This window comes from Doryrhamphus excisus, chromosome 1 (genome assembly GCF_030265055.1).
Source record: "Doryrhamphus excisus isolate RoL2022-K1 chromosome 1, RoL_Dexc_1.0, whole genome shotgun sequence".
Classification (NCBI taxonomy): Eukaryota; Metazoa; Chordata; class Actinopteri; order Syngnathiformes; family Syngnathidae; genus Doryrhamphus; species Doryrhamphus excisus.
The window spans coordinates 15,544,308-15,560,007 of NC_080466.1; the positions used below are offsets into that span (position 1 = coordinate 15,544,308).

The 15,700-nt window shown below is 40.2% G+C and overlaps 1 protein-coding gene across 9 annotated transcripts in view; it reads right to left on the reverse strand.

Annotated features, from left to right (window-relative positions):
* arhgap10 (Rho GTPase activating protein 10) overlaps positions 1 to 15,700 on the reverse strand; it is a 53,889-nt gene continuing 38,189 nt past the window's right edge. For 2 of the 9 annotated variants that reach the window (XM_058046041.1, XM_058046040.1), the window contains one exon: positions 9,453 to 14,619. In XM_058046041.1, the coding sequence (XP_057902024.1) occupies positions 14,486 to 14,619 (134 nt within the window). In that variant the 3' untranslated portion in view covers positions 9,453 to 14,485. Of the gene's footprint in view, positions 4,444 to 5,943; positions 6,030 to 8,234; positions 8,322 to 9,452; positions 14,620 to 15,700 lie in introns of those variants that run through there. The other 7 variants (XM_058046036.1, XM_058046038.1, XM_058046034.1 and 4 more) reach the window with 7 other exon arrangements.

The following is a 15,700-nucleotide window of genomic DNA, read 5'->3' on the forward strand; positions in this document are numbered from 1 at the left end:
AGGGGGGAGTGAGAGGGGGGGTAGGGGATGTCGCCCATCTCATTAGCTCCACCTTACAGTGTTATGTAACGTGTGTGTGTGTGTGTGTGTGCTCTAACAGGATGTATAAACAATACAGTAGCGCGCTAGCTCCGTTTCCACATTCCTAAAGTCATACAATTCACACTTTGAACACCCTGGCATCGCTTAAGTCAGACCAAATGACAGAATTTATTTCTATTACATTTTTCAAAAGAGCAAAGGGCTCTCGTCTTATAAAAGATCTCTGACTGGTTTTGTGCAGTTGATGCTTAAAAACAGCAGAGCGTTTTTGTTGCCCTTCATTACATCAATAAAAGAGCAGAGGGATCCTGGAAAGGACAAAATCATTAACGTGCATTTGTTTTTTTTTGGGGGGGGGGGCATATTCCCAAAAACAGCAGAGCATCCCGTCACCTAAAAGATCTCTGGTGCTTAAAAATAGCACAGCATTCATACATCTTTATGACAAACATTTTTTCAGCATTACATCCTAAAGAGCAAAGCACTCGTGTTATGAAGATCTTTAACCAACAATTTTTGGGGGGACAGATTCCTAAAAACAGCAGAGAACCTCGTCAACTAAAAGATCTTTGGTGCTTAAAAATAGCACAGCATTCATCCATCTTTATGACAAACATTTTTTCATCATTACATCCTAAAGAGCAAAGCACTCGTGTTATGAAGATCTTTGACTAACAATTTTTGGGGAGTAGATTCCTAAAAACAGCAGAGCGTTTTTGTTCCCCTTCATTACATCATTAAAAAGAGCAGAGGGATCCTGGAAAGGACAAAATCATTGATGGGCATTCCTAAAAACAGCTGATTCCTAAAAACAGCAGAGAACCCCGTCAACTAAAAGATCTTTGGTGCTTAAAAATAGCACAGCATTCATCCATCTTTATGACAAACATTTTTTCATCATTACATCCTAAAAATCAAAGCACTCGTGTTATGAAGAAAATCTTTGACTAACAATTTTTGGGAAGTAGATTCCTAAAAACAGCAGAGCGTTTTTGTTCCCCTTCATTACATCATTAAAAGCAGGAGGGGGATGGTGGAAAGGACAAAATCATTGACAGGCGTTCCTAAAAACAGCTGATTCCTAAAAACAGCAGAGCAGAGCAGGTCTCTGGTGCTTAAAAATAGCACAGCATTCATTCATCTTTATGACAAACATTTTGTCATCATTACATCCTAAAGAGCAAAGCACTCGTGTTATGAAGAAGATCTTTGACTAACAATTTTTGGGAAGTAGATTCCTAAAAACAGCAGAGTGTTTTTGTTCCCCTTCATGACATCATTAAAAACAGCATAGGGATCGTGGAAAGGACAAAATAATTGACGGGCGTCCCTAAAAACAGCTGATTCCTAAAAACAGCAGAGCAGAACAGATCTCTGGTGCTTAAAAATAGCATCCATCTTTATGACAAACATTTTTTCATAATTTCATCCTAAAGAGCAAAGCACTTGTGTTATGAAGAAGATCTTTGACCAACAATTTTTGGGGAGTAGATTCCTAAAAACAGCAGAGCGTTTTTGTTCCCCTTCATGACATCAATAAAAACAGGAGGGGGATCGTGGAAAGGACAAAATAATTGACGGACGTTCCTAAAAACAGCTGATTCCTAAAAACAGCATAGCAGAGCAGATCACTGGTGCTTAAAAATAGCATCCATCTTTATGACAAACATTTTTTCATATTTTAATCCTAAAGAGCAAAGCGCACGTGTTATGAAGAAGATCTTTGACCAACAATTTTTGGGGAGTAGACTCCTAAAAACAGCAGAGCGCCCCTGTCATATAGATCTTTCACAAGTGTCTTTTGGGAATAGGCTCTTAAAAAAACAGTGGAGCACTCCCGTCATGTAAAAGATCTCTGAATGATGTTTGTGCCGTGGATGCTTAAAAACAGGAGAACGTCAGTGATGGAAGATCACGGGAAAGTGATTCCTTAATCTTGGATACTAGATTGATAGATCCGTGTCGATTCTTTCAGTTTTTGACTGCGTATGAGCTAAAAAGCGGACATTTTAATGAAAAAATATTACCTTTGACATCACGTTAAGAGGAAAGCAGACATTTTATTTCACATTATTTAACAAGCCGATGCCCCTTAGGTATAAAAATGACGTCAAGGCCCTTTAAAAACACCACAAATCAGTACTTTTAAATTATTATTGCAACCGCCAGTGAAAATAAAACAAAAAATCTCCAATAAGTGAATTGTCGTCCGTGCGTACGAGTGATGGATTGTTACGTGTTTAGAAGATTCCACCTTTCCAACATTTTCAACCTTGGGAAATAAACAGAAAGGCAAAAAAACAAACAAAAAAAACCCCAATGTAAATACTGCATTTTAATATCTTATTCATAATAAAATTATTTTGGTATTGAAATATATAGGAAATAAAATCATGTTAAATCAGACATTTTGTAGGAGTGTCTCATTTCTCTGCTCAGGAAGGAACCGAGCAAAGTTTAAAATACGCTTAAAACCAACAGAAACACTTGCAACCCATCATAATAACCATAATAATCATAATAATAATAATAATATGAAGAATAATCTCAATGCATGCATTCAGCCCTGAAAAAGCATCTCTGACAAGGAGAGGGGCTGCACTGACGGCCCCATCAGAGCCGATTGTGTTCCAAATCCAAATCCATTATTAGCAGCTCAAAAAAACATTTTAGAAAGCTTTGAAACTTTGGCGCAGATGTCTCACTCTGGTGTACTTTTGGCAAATGATGATGATGATGATGATCCGGCACAAGATGGATGGATGACTGTCGTAGTTTTCGGGAAGACACGTTACCCGATGAAAGCTGTATCACTTTGTTGATGTTTTTAAAAATAACGGTCATCCAACAAAAAGATGTATCACTCTCATAGTTTTGCAACGACATATTACCCAACAAAAGATCTACAAAGTTCACTTTGTAGATATAGCCATCTTTGGTTGCCTAGTATGTAGTCCGGAAAACTACAGCAAAGTCTGGTTCATCTTCTGTTGGTCATCTGTACTTGTAAAAACTCCTACAGAGTGAAACATCTGAATCTGATATAACATCTTTGGTTGGCTAATCTGTATTCTCAAAAACTACAACAGATTTATCATTATTTGCAAAAACTACAACAAAGTGAGACATCTGTCGTCGGGTAATATGTAGTTCAGAAAACTACAACAAGAGTGGTCCATCTTCTGTTGGGTGATCTTTGTATTTGGAATTATCTGACAAAAGATGTATCACTTTTCAAAACTACAGATCAGCAAAAAAAAAAAAAAGATGTATCACTCTGTTGGCGTTTTTGCAAATGCAAAGATAACCCAAACTTTTCACAACTACAGATAAGCCAAAAAAAAAAGATGTATCACTCTGTTGGCGTTGTTGCAAATACAAAGATCACCTGATGGATCACTCTTGTAATTTTCTGGACTACATATTGCCCAACAAAAGATTTATCACATTGTTGATACAAATACAAAGATCAGACAACAAAAGATGTATAACTCTGTAGCAAATATTACAAACACAGAGGACCTCAAAAAAAATTATGACCAAAAGATGTCTCACTTTGTTGTAGTTTTTGCAAATAACGACAATCCAACTAAAGATGTTTCACTCTGTTGTAGTTTTGTAAACTAAACATTACCCAACAAAGACGACCAAACAGAAGATGTACCACTCTTATTGTCATTTTCTGGATTGCATAGTTTCCAACAAAAGATGTATTATTTGCAAATATAGAGATGGCCAAACAAAAGATGCACGACTCTGTTGTCTTTTTTGCGACCAATTTGCCACTTTTTTTTGCTGATCTTTGACAATAACCTGAATGGTGAGAAGGTTGCCTCCTAGCTAAATGTCGCTGCCTTTGATAGCTAAAAAGACGGCGTTTGAGTTTGAATGGAAACTACGGCGTCGGCGCCCTCTGAGGTGATCCAAGTGAAGCGGAGAGGAAGCCAAAAAGCAAGGTGCCTCCGAGTGAGAACCCTGTGATTTATGGCCATTCACAGCCGTCTACGCTACAAAGGCACATTGGGACAGAATCCTGGTGTAGGAGGAGGGGCTCGTCATGGATACCATGGATAAGTGGGTGGAGCAAAAAATATGCTACCTGGGTTTACAGCAGTGCGGCGGAATCGAACTCCATGTGGTCTCTCCTCTCCCCGACGGCCAGCATGCATAGGATAAAGTACGCAGACATTTCATCAAGTCCATGGCTTGAGAGAACACTCTGAATGAGGCTCCGCCGTGACTGCAAAGGCATGTGCACATAATAATAATAATAATAATAACAACAATATGAATAATGGTGTCCGTTTGGAGGCTACAGCATCTCCACATAGTTCTCAGGGATAAGGCCCCTCTTGCCCTCAAGTTCCCCCTCCAGCCAGCCCGGCTCTCTAGACTGGGTCACTGCAGGAGACCAGGATATGGAGCGGGGCAGCAGCAGGTGGTGGTGGTGTGGAGGTGGGTGGGTATTGGAGGGTGGGGGTTACATAAGAGAAAAGTACAGGGACTCCAGTGAGTGTGAGCAGTGGACCTCTACTGTATCGTGACAAATATTATTATTATTAAATATATAATGAAATATTATTAATATTATCATTTATTAATTTATTATTTATTTATATAAAACATATATTTATTTATATATATTATTTCTTTATTTATTAATATATTTATTTATTAATATATTATAATGTAATATTATAATTAGTATAATATTATTAAATATATTATAATAATATGTATTATTATATATTATAATAATATATTTATGATAATATAGCATAAAATGTACAGCATAAAGAGAGAGAGATGGATGGATGGATTGATGTATAGATATGGATGGATAGAAAGAGAGATAGAAAGAGAGAGGGATGGGTGGATGGATAGATAGAAAGATGGATAGAGAGAGATAGATGGAGTGAGAGAGAGAGAGACGGATGGATAGATGGATAAAGAGAGAGGATGGATAGATGGATGGATGGATGGATGGATAGTTGGATATTATAATAATATAAATTATATAATCATTATTATTATAATTATGATTATAATATTATATATACTATAATATTATTATATAAATTAAATTATATTTAATATTATTAAATATATGATTAAACATTATTATTTGGAACAGTGGCTCTCGAATGCCAGCAGCACTCATGCAGCCTGATCAATCAATTTTTTTTTAATTTTTAAATAGAAAAAAACAATCAGGGAAACCTTGGTTAGCGTCCACCCCGGTTAGCATAGTTTTTACTTAATGTCAAAAAAAATTGTCTCAGTTTACGTACATTTCCCGGTTAGCGTACAATACGTTGCTGTGTTATGAATACACTGTGTGAGTGCAACTGTGTTCTTCATGTATTTTTTGTCACAAAACGTCCTTAGCTAGTTTGCAGCTAAGTAGCCCATCTATGATGTCATTCACTCAAAATGTTTTTATAAGTTTTCTGTCCAATTCAAGAAATAACTCACGGCAAAACAGGAAGGTGGCGTCCCCGTGTTGTCTCGCAGTCTTCAATGAAAGCAACCTTTTTGTATACATTTCAAATTATTTCTGCATGTAAAACTATAATTGTGAAATTATGAAAACATGTTTTGTGTCAACATTTCTGGCTTTCTGGAACAGATTCATTGGATTTACATTATTTCTGATGGTGAAAGTTGATTCAGTTAGCGTTTGCTTTGGTTGGAGTCGGACCTTCTGGAACAAAATAAGGATGCTAACCAAGGTTCCACTAACAACATAATAACGCTGACTTCCTCTAAGTGATCAAAGATCCTCCCTTCCACCACACTTTCATTTTATCTCTCTTTTAGATTGGCCCTCAGATTATGAGTTGTGTTTTTCTTCCCAATCCAATATGCTGGGCGGCTACGGCATACGGCGATAACACTTACCGGCGTTGAAAATTGCTCCGACCTGGAAGGAGAGCTCAGAGTCGTGCTCAGCCTCGCACGGGTACACCGCCTTGGCTTTCCTGCTGCTGACAATGAAAAATGGAGGCAATCAGTGCGCAGGCCTCTCCGTTTTTGTTTTTTTTTTGTTATGTGTCCAGTCCAAAATTTTTAGTCTGGATTTATAGTGGTGATCTTGGTACGTCCATATAAAATCTGTTCGATTTTTTTTTTTATTAAATTGTATTTCCTTTTCTTCTTCTACACTTATTTTCCCAGCAAAGAGTGTACTTTTGTGAAAGTAAACAAAATGTCTGAATTAAATACAAACATCCTTACATTTATTGATGCAATACATCACTGGCCAATGTTGCCCAGTATTTCAGACACGGATGTAGCATGGCTAACTTTTCTAATGAGATGTCAACATACACATTACATTAGCATACGCTGATAAGCTAGCTCTAAGCTAACTGCGCTAGCTTCCATTCACGCTCCGTACGAGGAGTGTCAAAGCTAATTCAGGTCACCATTCAGACATGTTTAGCTCGAGAGCTCAGATTCCGCGTTTAACGGTAGTTAGCAGTTTTTCTTCGTTTTGATTGGCCTGTTCTGTGATTCCGTCCACTAGGGCAGCACTTACAGTGTCTTTCTTTGACATATTTGTCTTTTATGTATGCTGGTTGCTGTCGTTTTAACGGCATCGAAAAACTATTTTCTAGATTAATCGATTACAGAAATAATCGTTTAACCCAGCCCTAGTTATAGTGTTAGCAGTAGATGTGGTGCACAACAGGGTTTAGATGATCACGTTCACAGTTGACCAAAGAGAGCATACTAGCAGGACAAACACATCGGATTTCCTCTGAAGAGGCGCCTGTATCGAGTCGCTAATTAACCTAGCATGTTTTTGGAATGTGGGAGGAAACCGGAGTAGCAATCGTTGTGGCATCGTTGTTTAGACATTTTGTCTAAAAATGCACTCCCCCCTCTGTTTTCTTTTCTCTTCTTTTCTATCCCCTCCTGCTCCGGTCTGACCACTCCAAATTTGCAAAACAACAAAACATCATTCATTCATTCATTCATTTTCTACTGCTTATCCTTACAAGGGTTGCGGGGGTGCTGGAGCCTACCCCAGCTGTCTTTGGGCGAGAGGCGGGGTACACCCTGGACTGGTGGCCAGCCAATCACAGGGCACATATAGACAAACAACCATTCACACTCACATTCATACCTATGGACAATTTGGAGTCGCTAATTAACCTAGCATGTTTTTGGAATGTGGGAGGAAGAAAACCGGAGAAGTATCCCAGGAATTCTGCGTATGTAGATTTCAGCTCATTTGCATATAGTTGGGCCTAACACATTTTGTTGGATAATACAAATTATTGCAGATTTTGACTCTTTTTTTTTACATGAATGAATTGATAATATATGGCATAATATTGCAAGTGTGTCATATCAAAATGAATAAAGTAGTATTTAACATTGCAATTTGAATGTCAAGAGCTTGTCAATAAACAAAACAAAATAATCCATAATAAACCATGAAACGTGGATGGAGGTTTCTCCTTCCGTCACCAGCAACTATTTGAGCGCCTTTTTTTGTCAAAGGTTACGCAAACAAGCAAGGGAGGCTTTTTGTTTTGAAAATAATTAAAAACAAAGAACTAAAAATGTTTGAAGTCGGCTCACACAAAAAACAAAAAGGTAAAAAAGAAGGCTGTTTCCTTCTTGGGAAAGATGGCGAAAAAAAAAAAGGTGTTGTGCTTGCCGTTGCAAAGCGTTATCTCGAAGGCAGCAGCAGCATTGGCAGGTAGACGCTGTGCTTCAGCGCGCGATATGTCAATAAATATTTCATATTCCTTTCTGCACACAGATGAGCAATGGGAGGGAAAGTGGAAGGCAACAGGCTTGTGTTCTGAGACTCTCGGCAACATCATTCATATGCCGCTTTTTTTTTTTCAAAACGAAGCTCACATTTGTGCTCATAACATTAATGGACTGGCCGGACAACGGGCCGAGCTGTTTACAATTTTCTCCCGGTCGCAAACGGAAAAGCAGCCAAATGAGTTCATAATTTGGACGTAGAGCTACAAAAATCAGCGCGAGAGCACGGTTCACACAATAAATGATAAACGCGCATTTAGCGGCCACTTGTTTGACAAGCGTGGGACCTGAGTGGGTTGGCGCTTCTGCTGTACTGGTGGTGCATTTAAAATAGTGAGAAAGTGAGGGAAAAAGAGTGACGAGCATGAGTTGAAGTTAAACTAGTTTTTTTTTTGCACTTTTACCTCTCCTGTGGCTTTTCTTTGTCAGGTGTGGCAGGATGCTGGCCATCTCCTAACCAGGAAGCTGCTGCTGCTGCTGCGGTGGACGCTCTGCACAAAGAAATAGCACATCTTTTCAGTCCTTGTTTAAAAGTGACGTTACTGGTAAGATTATAAGCTCTGTTTATATTATAAGCTCTGCTTATATGCGCAAGTGGTCCCTCCAGCCTCCTTCGCTTGTTTGCGCAACCTTTGACAAAAAAGGCGCCCCTCTGTTTTCTTTTTTCTTCTTTTCTATCCCTTCCTGCTCCGGTCTGACCAAATTTGCAAAACAACAAAACATCATTCATTCATTTTCTACCACTTATCAACAAAGGGTTGCGGGGATGCTGGAGCCTATCCCAGCTGTATTCGGGCGAGAGGTGGGGCACACCCTGGACTGGTGGCCAGCCAATCACAGGGCACATATAGACAAACAACCATTCACACTCACATTCATACCTATGGACAATTTGGAGTGGCTAATTAACCTAGCATGTTTTTGGAATGTGGGAGGAAACCCGAGTAGCATCGTTGTGGCATCGTTGTTTAGACATTTTGTCTAAAAATGCACTCCCCCCTCTGTTCTCTTTTTTCTTCTTTTCTATCCCCTCCTGCTCCGGTCTGACCACTCCAAATTTGCAAAACAACAAAACATCATTCATTCATTTTCTACGGCTTATCCTCACGATGGTTGCGGCGGTGCTGGAGCCTATCCCAGCTGTCTTTGGGCTGGGTACACCCTGGACTGGTGGCCAGCCAATCACAGGGCACATATAGACAAACAACCATTCACACTCACATTCATACCTATGGACAATTTGGAGTCGCTAATTAACCTAGCATGTTTTTGGGATGTGGGAGGAAACCGGAGTACCCGGAGAAAACCCACGCATGCATGGGGAGAACATGCAAACTCCACACAGAGATGGCCGAGGGTTGGATTGAACCCTGGTCTCCTAGCTGTGAGGTCTGGGCGCTAACCACTCGATTTATTATTATTATTATTTAAGCTCCCAAGTTTGGGAACTGTACCATGGAGATGAAAGAGCAGTGTCCACCAAAATGTGTGGACCCCATCTCTCCTAAGGCCTGGTTTGCCCCAGAAACTCTTGCCAATGTTGTAGAGAGTCCACCTTGTTAGGTGGTGGGGGAAAGGGGGGGGGGGGGGGGGGGGGGGCAACGTGACAACCATCCACGGAATGATGACATGCTGCTAAACATGTCATCACTTGCCAGGTTGGGAAGTGGACCCGAGAGAACGACAATGAGAAAACCTGTTAGACATGCGAGGCGAGCTATCACCCTCGGGGCTGAACGGTGGATTCTGTGCTTCGAGTCGTGCCCATCTGTCACCCCGTCTCCCCTGCTTCCTCGGCTGCTCGGGAATGCTAAGTGCTAAGCTAAGCTAAGCACTGTTGTACAAAGTTAATCTTAAGCTTGCTAAAGCGAGGCACTATTGGAAGTTTCCACACCCAACGGTGCTCATCTGTTATTCTCACGCATCCCATAATCAGTTCACAGTTCCACATGTCCAAAAGGAGTAGGAAGAAGCAAAGCTTATTAAATCCTACCCCTCCATCTGGTACTTTTACAATCAGTAACTGTCACATTTGTTCACTTCCTGCTTTCCTAATATAGTTTAAGTTTTTTTTTTATTTATTTATTTTTTTGTCACATACCGAAGTAGGAGGTGATATGAGCATCCAATGACATAATGGGTACCATAGTAAGTGTCAATATAGTGATATATATAAACATATAACATATAAACACAACACAGGCTGCAGAAAATCATGGTGAATAATGGTAATGGTTTTATTTCATTTGAACATGCATCAGATTACAATTGAATGCATCCCATAATCAGTTCCCAGTTCCACATTTCCAAAAGGAGTAGGAAGAAGCAAAGCTTATTAAATCCTACCCCTCCATCTGGTACTTTTACAATCAGTAACTGTTATATTTGTTCACTTCCTGCTTTCCTAATATAATTTAAGTTTTTTTGTTGTTTTAACTTTATTTTTTTATCTTTATTTTTATATTTGTATAATTTTTTGAAGTATTTTTTTTACTTTTATATTTTTATTTATTTTTTTTTACAATTTTTAAAATTAATTTAATTAATTAATTTTAATTTTAATTGTTTGTCAAATACTGAAGTACGAGGTGATATGACCATACAATGACATAACGGGTACTTTTACAATCAGTAACTTACATTTGTTCACTTCCTGCTTTCCTAATATAGTTTAAGTATTTTTTAATTTTAATTTTAGCACATCATGACTGGTTCAAGACTCTTCATCCTTGTGTTTAGCAAACATCAACTGCTTGTATTGTTTCTTGAACGGGCTCATCGTTGTGCATTGTTTGAGGTCCTTACTCAATCCATGGGGTTTGAAAGAAAGGGTAGGGTCCAGGAGGATGCCGAGGTTGCGGATGAGCGGGGATGGAATGAGGGTGGAATGACGGAAATAACATTCTACCGTTTTACTAGCAAATCATTCAGCCTGGGAAAAACATGACGCCCATATTCTTAGAGTCTGATAGTGACGGTAAGTAGTGGGGAGGGCAAAGACATAGTATTCCGATTCGGCCTTCAAATATTCAGAACGCCCTCTGTAAATGTTAAAGTAATCTATTACTATCCATCTATTACTCATCTTTAATCGAAATCCCGACGGACCACACATTTCTCTTCAGTTTTGTAGCCAGGCTGACAAAGTGTCACAGCACCATCGACCCATCCATTTCTATCACTCTCGGTGGTGATGAGTTCATGGCATTTGTCGACAATAAAATTGTCACTATTACTAGACTAGACAAAATCAATCACCGACTTCCATCAAACGGCGAAAATCGTTCCTCAAGTGCGATGCCCTTAGATGAAGTGCAAATGACGAATGCGTACTTAAACACTTTTTGTACTAAGGTTTTTTTTTTTTCTACAACTTCTTTCTCGAACTCATCAACTTGTTTATTACATGTGATTCTTACTTGGGACCAATTATGCTCATTTTTAGACCCTTACAGTGGAAAAAAATGACAATAAGTCCCATTTAAAGATACTCTACCACTGACTGGCACTGCTGTACTCAACATCATTAATAAGTATTTAATAACAGGCTATGTTAAAAAAAAAAAAGCTAACTTTGATCCAGATCTCTTATCTAATTATAGACCAATATCCGCGGTTGCCAAGCACTTTGAGTTCGGGTTTAGACAACATCTAAACAGCACTTGTAAAAGTTACTAAGGACCTCCTTGTTGCTTCAGACAAAGGTCTTGTTTCTGTACTGGTTCTGTTAGATCTTAACGCAGCTTTTGGCACAGCTGACCACCATATTTTAATACAGGAACTGCCTTAAACTGGTTGAAATCCTACTGGCTAATCCAGCGGGGTTTAGTTTTTTTTTGGTTTTTTATGGTCTTTTGATCAGCTGATCAGCCCATTTAACAGTTCTTGGCAATATTTTTTTTTTTGGTTTCACTCCAATTTCTTATCTTTTTTTTTTTTCATTTTGAAGCTCTAGTCAGCTCCTTAACTCGTTCACTGCCAGACGTTTTCAGAGAAGAGAGCTCCATATCAGTCTTTGGGGGTATTTTTAGGACGACATAAACATCATGAAAATCATGGTGAATCATGGTAATGGTAATGGTTTTATTTCATTTGAACATGCATCAGATTACAATTGAGTGCATCCCATAATCAGTTCACAGTTCCACATGTCCAAAAGGAGTAGGAAGAAGCAAAGCATATTCAATCCTACCCCTTGTTTTAACTTTATTTGTTTATCTTTATTTTTATATTTGTATTATTTTTTAAATATATTTTTTATTTTTACTTTTATATTTTTATTTAATTTTTTTTTTTACTATTTTTAAAATTTATTTAATTAATCAATTTTAATTTTTTGTCAAATACCGAAGTACGAGGTGATATGACCATACAATGACATAACGGTACTTTTACAATCAGTAACTTGCATTTGTTCACTTCCTGCTTTCCTAATATAGTTTAAGTATTTTTTAATTTTAATTTTAATTTTAGCACATCATGACTGGTTCAAGACTCTTCATCTTTGTATTTAGCAAACATCAACTGCTTGTATTGTTTCTTGAATTGGCTCATCGTTGTGCATTGTTTGAGGTCCTTACTCAATCCATTCCATAGTTTGATTCCACATACTGAAATACTATGGCTTTTTAACGTAGTCCTAGCATAGAAGTGTTTCAAATGTACTTCTTCCCTGAGATCATATTTCTCCTCTCTTCTAGAAATAATAATAATAATAATAATAATGTAATAATAATGATTATAATTATACTACTGGTGAAATGCTGACACTATGACAGTCAGCTGGGTTTGTGTACTTAGCGGAGTTGAACCTCATCTTAGGTTTTTGCTATGTATCTGATCAGGAGCATCAACAGCTGTGCTTTACATCGCCTGCTGTCAGACCTGCCCAATCCATGTCCGACGTATGGGGGGGTGACAGGCGGGGGGTCCAAGCAAACGCAGAGTTTAAGTCAGGCATCCCTCTGTGTTCCATGCCTGCCCCAGGGCCAGTACTAATACATCACATAATGGGCAAATTGCTCCGAGCTGCCGCTCCCATAGAGACACTAATCAAGGCAATTAGAGGGGAGCGGCCAGGGAGGGGCTGGAGGTCGAGGGGATGCGGCTACCTTGGTGGAGGAGAGATAGACGGACTGGAAGGGAGGAAAGATCCGGATTTGGGTTTCACCAGCACTGTTTCTGAAATACTCTGTTCAGGCCCGGCTGATGGGGCACGGCCCCTCCTGGCGCGGTGCAGCATGGAACCTGCCTGTGTGACAACCAAGCAGGGTGGGGCAGCAAAGTAACCAACAGCCAATCCGCTCTACCAGTTGTGGGACTGGATTAGAACGATCCAAATAAATCTACACAGTGAGTAAAATGGACATGGGCGGGCGCCACGCGGCTTTGCCCTAGAAACTTGTTAAATGCGGCAGACGTAAATGGATTCATCCCAAAAATTGCTGTCACAATTACAGCTAAGCCAAAGCGAGGGAAATCGCTCATTTGCCGTTTTTTTTTTTTTTTTTTTTCCTCTGGGGCAAAAAATAGCAACCGGCTTTTGAATGGCTCATCTGTTGTTTTCAGCTCATCAGAGAGCGAGTTAAGCTTCTTCTGTAAACATGATTAAATACAGTAAATGGGGACTTGTGCGAGCAAAGCATTCTGTGTGTCCCAATATTTCGCTCTCCAGATGCTGGCTTTCTAGCTTCAATTTGTAGGAGACTTGGTTAGCATAGGTACAGTAGCTAGCACTGATGTGATGAAAATTACAGTTGTATTTTTAATTCATTCATTCATTTTCTACCGCTTATCCTAACGAGGGTCGCCGGGGTGCTGGAGCCTATCCCAGCTGTCTTTAACTGCTTTAACTTTGTGTATTATTTCCAGTCTTTCTGTTTGTTTTTGTTCTGGAAAGTGGCGGCCATCATCAACAACTGGTGGCGGGAATGGCATACACGCTTGTGGGGGTGCTGGAGCCTATCCCAGCTGTCTTCGGGCGAGAGGCGGGGTACACAGCCAATCACAAGGCACATATAGACAAACATCCATTCACACTCACATTCATACCTATGGACAATTTGGAGTCGCCAATTAACCTAGCATGGTTTTTTTTTTGAATGTGGGAGGAAACCGGAGTAGCATCGTTGTGGCATCGTCGTTTAGACTTTTTGTCTAAAAATGCACTCCCTCCTTTGTTTTCTTTTTTTTTTTTCTTTTCTATTCCCTCCTGCTCCGGTCTGACCACTCCAAATTTGCAAAACAACAAAACATCATTCATTCATTTTCTCCCGCTTATCCTCACAAGAGTCGCGGGCGTGCTGGAGCTTATCCCAGCTGTCTTTTGGGCGAGAGGCAGGGTACACCCTGGACTGGTGGCCAGCCAATCACAGGGCACATATAGGCAAACAACCATTCACACTCACATTATTGGACTATTGGACAATTTGGAGTCGCCAATTAATTAACCTAGCATGTTTTTGGAATGTGACTTTACTTTGCAATACTTAGAAGTTTATGGAATAGCAAATGGAGACAAATGTAAGGTCAAATCGTGTTCAAATGCCAAGGGTGCACCAGATTGTGTGATTCGGGTTATCATACACTATCGCGTGTTGCCAGATTAGCGGCAGTCAGAAATTCATCAGCAGCTAAAGTGGACTCCTGCTTCTCATTAGGAAACAGGAAACCTGCCCTGCAGCGTCCCATCCATGGCTTTTTGATCCTGGCACGGAGCTCCAGTAACAGGATGAGGAGGGCGATCAAGTGTCATTCCGTTAAAGGAAAAAGGGGCTAGTGGTGGGATTTCTGGAAAAAATAAAATAAAATAAAAAAAGAAGCTGAGCTCTGCGTGCACACTATGCTCGATGGGTTTGGGTGGCCAGGAAATCAGTTGCAAGCCACCGTTTTATGATCCACAGCTGTCAGACCGCCAGAGGCGTGGAGGGCTGCTGGTGGAGCGTGGGGAGGAGAAGAATGGGGTTAACTAGTGCCACTCCCACTCCTATGAGCCATCACTGATTAGCAGTGTGGGAAATGCAACGCACCCAATTGGCTCACCTCCATCTTTTCAACACTACATATCTCGAATTTATCTTAAAATGGCGAAAATTGTTGTCTGAAAAGATGAAATGTTTGTCTGTGTATGACCCGGCTGAAGTGTCATCTTCTGGGGTGACCTTCATGCAGATGAAACGTTCAAGTGGATTTACTTATGAGCTGGTTTTGGCTCAGCTGTAACAGATCGCCGCCATCTCAGGCCGCAGTTTACGAGTGAACAAAGCCAGGGTGACACCCGGTGACATATGGTGGAAGTCTTCATATAAAGGGACAGGAGTTGTGACTGTAAGAGGGGGCGGGGCGGGGGGGTGGTAAACAAGATGAATATCTTCCCAATGTCAGTACGATTTACACGACCAACGCGGCCACCTGTCTCCCGGGGCAAATAAGAGCGGAGATTTACCACCTCCTCCTGGGAGCACTACTTCCGTCCTTTAGCACCATGCTACATATGTTGGAAAGCATGTGGGGGGGGGGGGGGGGGGGCGGTTGCATAGCGGCCAACATGCTTTACATTTTGATAAGAGCTAAAGCTAACTTGAGTATGATGTGACAAATAAATAACTGCCCTTAATTGGGAAAATTAACGTTCAATTGGGGGCGGCACGGTGGTCGAGTGGTTAGCGCGCAGACCAGGGTTCAATTCCACCCTCGGCCATCACTGTGTGGACTTTGCATGTTCTCCCCGTGCATGCGTGGGTTTTCTCCGGGTACTCCGGTTTCCTTCCACATTCCAAAAACCTGTTAGGTTAATTAGCCACTCCAAATTGTCCATAGGTATGAATGTGAGTGTGAATGGTTGTTTGTCTATATGTGCCCTGTGATTGGC